The sequence below is a fragment of the Austrofundulus limnaeus genome, unplaced genomic scaffold (genome assembly GCF_001266775.1).
Source record: "Austrofundulus limnaeus strain Quisiro unplaced genomic scaffold, Austrofundulus_limnaeus-1.0 Scaffold80, whole genome shotgun sequence".
NCBI lineage: Eukaryota > Metazoa > Chordata > Actinopteri > Cyprinodontiformes > Rivulidae > Austrofundulus > Austrofundulus limnaeus.
The window spans coordinates 515,970-522,615 of NW_013952482.1; the positions used below are offsets into that span (position 1 = coordinate 515,970).

Consider the following 6,646-nt stretch of genomic DNA (forward strand, 5'->3'; position numbering starts at 1 on the left):
TGTGTGTGTGTGTGTGTGTGTGTGTGTGTGTGTGTGTGCTCTCTTTGTCCGTTTGGCTCTCTGTGTGTTAGTTTCATCGCGGAGGGGAGCACGAAGGAGAGACACGGCAAAGGAACGGGCGAGGGAGATGAAAGGAACGAGGTGTTTTCTCCTATCAAGGGAAGGAAATAAAAGGAGACAATCCCTGCTCCCTGGTTTCCATGACAACAGTGACATCACCGATGGAGGTTACCTCCTGAGATGTTCTATTTCTGATGGTTCGTTGCATTAAAAAAAGAGAGTCATAGCAGTGGGTCCGAGTAAAAGGCAAGCCCACGTGTTTGTACGTGTGAAGGAGCAGGAATGCAGATGATGAAACGGATCATCAGGACCAACCCTCCGCTTCAGTCGCTCCATGGTTACCCACTGTTGCCAGGCAACAGCAGCCATGGCTACAAGTTGAAGCATGATCCGGCGTTGCTATGAGGTGGGGGGGTGAAATGATATTAGCAGCTGTCTCAGGGCAGAAAAGTTGCAGGTTGTATTCCATGCCATTCTCAGTGTCTTTTAGCCAGCTGCTAATGGCCGAGCAGCTGTTCTCTTTGTGTGTATTTGTTCTTTTCATTATATGGACGCATGCAGTAATGACTAATTGTACTTATAGAACCAAGTAAAACTGAGGAAGACAGTAATAACAGAAATTGGAGACACGTGCGTTTTTAAAATGATCCATCATTCAACAAGGAACTTAAACAGACTTTAAGCGAATCATAAATAACCGTGCTCAACACGAAACGTTAAAGAGAAAAGTGTTTTGCAGATTCTCTCTCTGTTGCAACAATGCTTCTTGACAATAAATCTTACAGCGGGAACCTGAGCTCAAAACAAGACTCAATAGCAGCAGCAAAACCAGCAGTTTGGCAGAGAAAATCTGCAATCTTTCATGTGCACAACACACACACTCGGCTCTATGCTCACCTCACAAATGCATGTTCCTTACAAATGTGGCACCATTTGAAAGGGACTCTAACAGGTTTTCCAACGGTACAAGTCACAAGATGTTACAACAAAGAAATAACCTACCAAACACAAATTTCCTGACTTTTTGTGCTACGTTTATATGATCCTTCTACATTTCGATTGTTGTTTTTGTTGTTATAATTAATATAGTTTCTCATGTGAAGGCCACTTAATGCTGATGTTTTCTCACAGTAAGGAAAACTTTGTATAAAAACATCAGTTGCAATTACATTGATAATTCTGCATGTTTGAATAACAAAAATAAACTGATGTTTGCTTTGGGATCTGCTTTTGCGTGATACACGTCATATTTTAAGCATTAAACAGGTTGTTTTGCATGTAAACAAGCTGTTGACACAAGCATCCTCACAACTCAGAGGGGTAAAAACCTGATGAGAACAAACTCACCATAAACTAAATAAAATAACACGAGAACAAGCTGTGCTAGTTTGAGACTAAAAATCATTAACATTGACTTAAATGCCTTTTTTTTCTTCCTTGTATTTCCTGACCTGTTAGTGGATGATTACAGCTTTGGTGTTGTCTTCAATAAATAAATAAATAAATAAATAAAAAACAAATGCCTCAGATTTTTGCTCAGATCTTAAAAGATAATTCAGGATGACTTATTCAATGCTTCATCACTTTCAGGTTTAAGAATAACCGCGTTCCTTCTAACAAGAGATACCAGCCCACAGAGTACGAGCATGCTGCCAACTGCGCCACGCATGCGGTCAGTACACACACACACACACACACAGAAACTGAGCTTACAGATCAAACAGAAGTTTTAAATGGCGCCGTCCACACAGTGACACTTTGTTCTGTGCGTGTCTTCATGTCATGTGATGTAATGTCATCAGATGTGGATAATCCCCAGCCTGCTGGGCAGCTCAGTGTTACACTACCAGTCAGAGGACCGATGGGAGCGCCTGTCAGCCTGGGTATACGGGGCGGGCCTCAGCTCACTCTTCATCATCTCCACCCTCTTCCACACTGTGACCTGGAAGAAGAGCCACCTACGGTAAAAAAATAAAATAAAATAAAAATAAAAGAACACATGTCTAATTCAGTGCTTGGGCGATTTTTATGACCCACATTTAATAAGAGTCTAAACCATTTTCTCAGGTCTGTGGAGCAGTGTTTCCACATGTGTGACAGGATGGTGATCTACTTCTTCATTGCAGCCTCCTACGCCCCTTGGTAAATATATCAGTCTGCTAAATGTGGTTTATATAGGCCTGTTTTGCAGCTGTCCTCTTCTTGATGCTTCCACAGGTTGAACCTTCGGGAGCTGGGCCCGTGGGCGTGTCACATGCGCTGGCTGGTGTGGGTGATGGCGTCTTCTGGAACCACCTACGTCTTCTTCTTCCATGAGAGGTCTGTTCTCCACACTGATGCATTCGATGGTGTCAAACAGGCTCTCTGTCCAGAACCTAATTATTAATGTGTCTTGTGTGGCAAAGTAATATCCACACATTGCTATCAACTATAATAGAACTTAAAATAATGTCAGGGTTTTCTTTCTAAGAAAATCACTGCTTCTTTGTTCCTAAACATATCCAGAACTGTGCAAAAATCTTGTGTCTTTCATTCCCTTACTGTATATTTTGCTTCCAAGGAGCCAGATGTTCTTTTAATATTTTAAACTGGATTTAAGCAGTGTTTGTTTTGGATTTCTGAGGACTTGATCATCCAGGAGGCTTTCTAGGTTCAAAACTTTAGGGTATGGAGTTCAAGCTTTAATGCTGACATGCTTGAAGCTCCACTCCAGTTTTAAACGGAGAAAGCTTCCAGGATAGGAAGTGAAACATCTTAAACTACTGAATAGAAGTCCAGTTGTTTTGTTTTTTAATCTTTTTTATATTATTTTCTATGTCCTGGATAATTAAGAATCTATACTAGTAATAAAACATTCAGAATGCAGTCATTCTGTCCTATAACTAGGTCACCTCAATTCAAGATGTTCCCACACCCATTCAACGTTCGGCTAATATTACCAATATTTAGCTATAAATTGGTGTGGTAGTCGCTGAGCATTATCCTCGACAAGTACTCTAAGCTCTAACAGGTCATGCAAGATGATTTTATAGTTTAAACCAGCGTCATTAGAGCTGGCAGTTGATGTGACTTGACATGACAGGAGAGGGTTTTTTTTCATGAATTCCAACATTTTCCTCTAACTTTTTTTTCTCAAATTTCAAAAGGTCAGAACTCTGAGAAAAACAAAACAAAAAAAGCTTTTTTTTTTCTCATGATGACTCTAATCCTCATCTGTAACTTTAGATGTGATTCATCGTACGGTTGAAGAAAATTTTCTTTCTTGTCTCCTTCAGTTTCCACTTTTTAGACACACTGTGAAGCATGCTGTCGTGGTCAGACTCAATATCAGGAAAAGTTGAAAGTTTAAAGAAATGAGGGATGACTAAAGATTTTTGCACAGCTCTCAATAACTATTCCACACTTCATCATCAAAGTGCAAACCTGAGCTAAAAGAAAAAAAAATCTTCTCTGCCTCAGATATAAGCTCATGGAGTTGATCTGCTACACGGTGATGGGAGTTTTTCCAGCTCTGGTCATCTTCTCCATGGTGAGGTGTAATTATTACATCATTCTGCACCACGTTAACAGTTTCATCATAACAACCCTCATGTCTCCTCTGCAGCCGGAGCAGTCTGGGTTGTGCGAGCTGTTGGTCGGTGGAGCCTGCTACTGCCTCGGCATAGTCTTCTTTAAAAGTGACGGCATCGTTCCGTTCGCTCACGCCATTTGGCACTTGTTTGTTGCAATGGGAGCAGCCGTCCATTACTACGCCATCTGGAAGTACCTCTATGCCCAGACGCCCAATACGGTCCAGACTTCCAGATGACATCAGTGATGCCCTCACAGGAAGTAACTCCTGTGACTGAGCTAACGTTGAGGAGATAACGCAAGCTGTGTCCAAATTCAGGAGCTGCCTTATGTAGAGGCTCGGGTAATGACCTTTGACCTTCTCACTAACACAGTGTGTGACCCTGTGTGACCATATCAGTGCACTCAGGTGGTCCTGATCTACTCTTAAAGCCAGACTTTTTCATGTTTACTGAATTCAAACAGCGGACAAATCAGTGAAAGTAACCAGTGAACTCATTTTCTAAAGTTTTTATATAGATTCTATTATAATTTAGCTTTCATTTCCAGTCAGCAAGCATTAGGAGACTTTTATGAGCAGGTATTTAGTTTCACATCATACTTTCAATGTTCAAAGCAGTTTCATAATGAAGGGAATTTGTGATCAATAAATGGAAGTCTGAATAATATAGCATAAAAAAACATTCCAGTCTCTCACTCCAGTCAGCTCCAGCAGCACACAGCAGCAGTCAGTAGGCCTTTTATCTGAATATAAAAACAAAGCAAAGCCCAGACTGTCCCAGGCTGCTCTAAGACAGAGACTCCACAAAAACTAAAAAAAACTTCTGGTCATATAACGATGAGTCAACCTTTTAACATACATTCACCGGCCACTTCATTAGGTACACCTTTCTAGTACCGGGTTGGACCCCTTTTACCTTCAGAACTGCCTTAATCCTTTGTGGCATAGATTCAACAAGGTACTGGAAACATTCCTCAGAGAGTTTGGTCCATATTGACATGATAGCATCACACAGTTGCCGCAGATTTGTCGGCTGCACATCCATTATGCGAATCTCCCGTTCCACCACATCCCAAAGATGCTCTATTGGATTGAGATCTGGTGATTGTGGAGGCCATTCGAGTTCAGTGAACTCATTGTTGTGCTCAAGAAACGAGTCTGAGATGATTCTTGCTTTATGACATGGCACATTATCCTGCTGGAAGTAGCCATCAGAAGGTGGTACACTGTGGTCATAAAGGGATGGACATGGTCAGCAACAACACTCAGGTAGGCTGTGGTGTTGAAATGATGCTCAATTGGTACCAAGGGGCCCAAAGTGTGTCAGGAAAATATCCCCCACACCATTACACCACCACCACCAGCCTGAACTGTTGATACAAGGCAGGATGGATCCATGCTTTCACGTTGTTGAAGCCAAATTCTGACCCTACCATCCAAATGTTGCAGCAGAAATCAAGACTCATCAGACCAGGCAACGTTTTTCTAATTTTTTATTGTCCAGTTTTGGTGAGCCTGTGCAAATTGTTGCCTCAGTTTCCTGTTCTTAGCTGACTGGTGTGGTCTTCTGCTGCTGAAGCCCATCCACCTCAAGTTTCAACGTGTTGTGTTCAGAGATGCTCTTCTGCAGACCTTGGTTGTAACGGGTGGTTATTTGAGTCACTGTTGCCTTTCTATCAGCTCGAACCAGTCTGCCCATTCTCCTCTGACCTCTGTTATCAACAAGGCATTTGTGCCCACAGAACTGCAGCTCACTGGATATTTTCTCTTTTTTGGATCATTCTCTGTAAACCCTAGAGGTGGTTGTGGGTGAAAATCCCAGTAGATCATCAGATTCTGAAACACTCAGACCAGCCCATCTGGTACCAACAACCATGCCACATTCAAAGTCACTTAAGTCATCTTTCTACCTCATTCTGATGCTCGGTTTGAACTGCAGCAGATCGTCTTGGCCATGTCTACATGCCTGCATTGAGTCGCTGCCATGTGATTGGCTGCATCCACATTTGTGTTAATGATCAGTTGGACAGGTGTACCTAATAAAGTGGCCAGTGAGTATAAGTCCATTCTGTGACTGACTGCACACAGACAGCCAGAGAACAGTATGTCTCCAGCCCCAGGGGTTCATTATATTTAGTCCTGTGGTTCATATGATATTTTGCTAACAGACAGAGTTGACTCCAAATAGTTAATGACCGAATTTTAAACAAAGGTCTTGCACAAACTGTTAGCGCGATGTGTTGGGGAGGAGCCTCAGTTACTGACCATACCAAGTTTAACCTTAATGTCTCTAAAGATTGACTGACTTTTTGCCATTTTTGTGTTTTTTAATGTCTGTTTGCACAGCTCTCAATAACTATTCCACACTATTCTGCTCTGAGAACAAAACAAAAAACAAAATTGTTTTAATCACCCGATGAGAATATCTGAATCCAGACAGCAGAGACATTATGTTGTGATGAATCTGAACGATAAAGGAGGCAGCTTGTGAACTTGGACACAGACACCCCCGCCCCCACCCCCCTCTACCACTTCAGTTCATTTTAATAACGTCACTGTATTCTCCAGGAATTAGGCTTCTTTCCAGTRATCAGGGGTTAATTAGTACTCTTGGAGGTCTGTCTCCCTGTGGTGCACGTCCAGATTCAGTATTCACTGGCTGAATTGAGGGCGATGTCTTAATGACAAGAGGAAGACGATGTTTACAGTTTGCTGCCTTTGACTATCATCATTAGATTTAGTCCGATTTCTCTGAACAGAAGGAGCTTTAAAAAAAAGGCTGTACCATGAGTAGTTCATTATTTCAACCCAGAGTTCTAGACAGTGATAATATTATTAGAAATGCTACAGTGTTTAAATTGTAGATCACTGTATGTTGTTTATTCCCCTGCATTCATTCAGTGACTTAACATAATGTCGTTCCAATCATGTTGAATTTGTTTAAAATACAGATATTAGTAGATGTAAAAACTTTACCTGTATTCATTTACTTGAATAGTTACTATGTGAGGATGT

The 6,646-nt window shown here is 41.5% G+C and overlaps 1 protein-coding gene across 2 annotated transcripts in view; it reads left to right on the top strand.

Moving 5' to 3' along the window:
• LOC106519637 (monocyte to macrophage differentiation factor 2) overlaps positions 1–4,623 on the top strand; it is a 7,218-nt gene extending 2,595 nt beyond the window's left edge. The window contains exons 1-7 of one of the 2 annotated variants that reach the window (XM_014011388.1): positions 7–257; positions 1,651–1,732; positions 1,863–2,023; positions 2,128–2,202; positions 2,278–2,379; positions 3,520–3,589; positions 3,665–4,623. In XM_014011388.1, coding sequence (XP_013866842.1) covers positions 1,863–2,023; positions 2,128–2,202; positions 2,278–2,379; positions 3,520–3,589; positions 3,665–3,868 — 612 coding nt within the window. In that variant the 5' untranslated portion in view covers positions 7–257; positions 1,651–1,732 and the 3' untranslated portion in view covers positions 3,869–4,623. Of the gene's footprint in view, positions 1–6; positions 258–1,650; positions 1,733–1,862; positions 2,024–2,127; positions 2,203–2,277; positions 2,380–3,519; positions 3,590–3,664 lie in introns of those variants that run through there. The other variant, XM_014011387.1, reaches the window with a different exon arrangement.
• Positions 4,624–6,646: the final 2,023 nt, after the last annotated feature.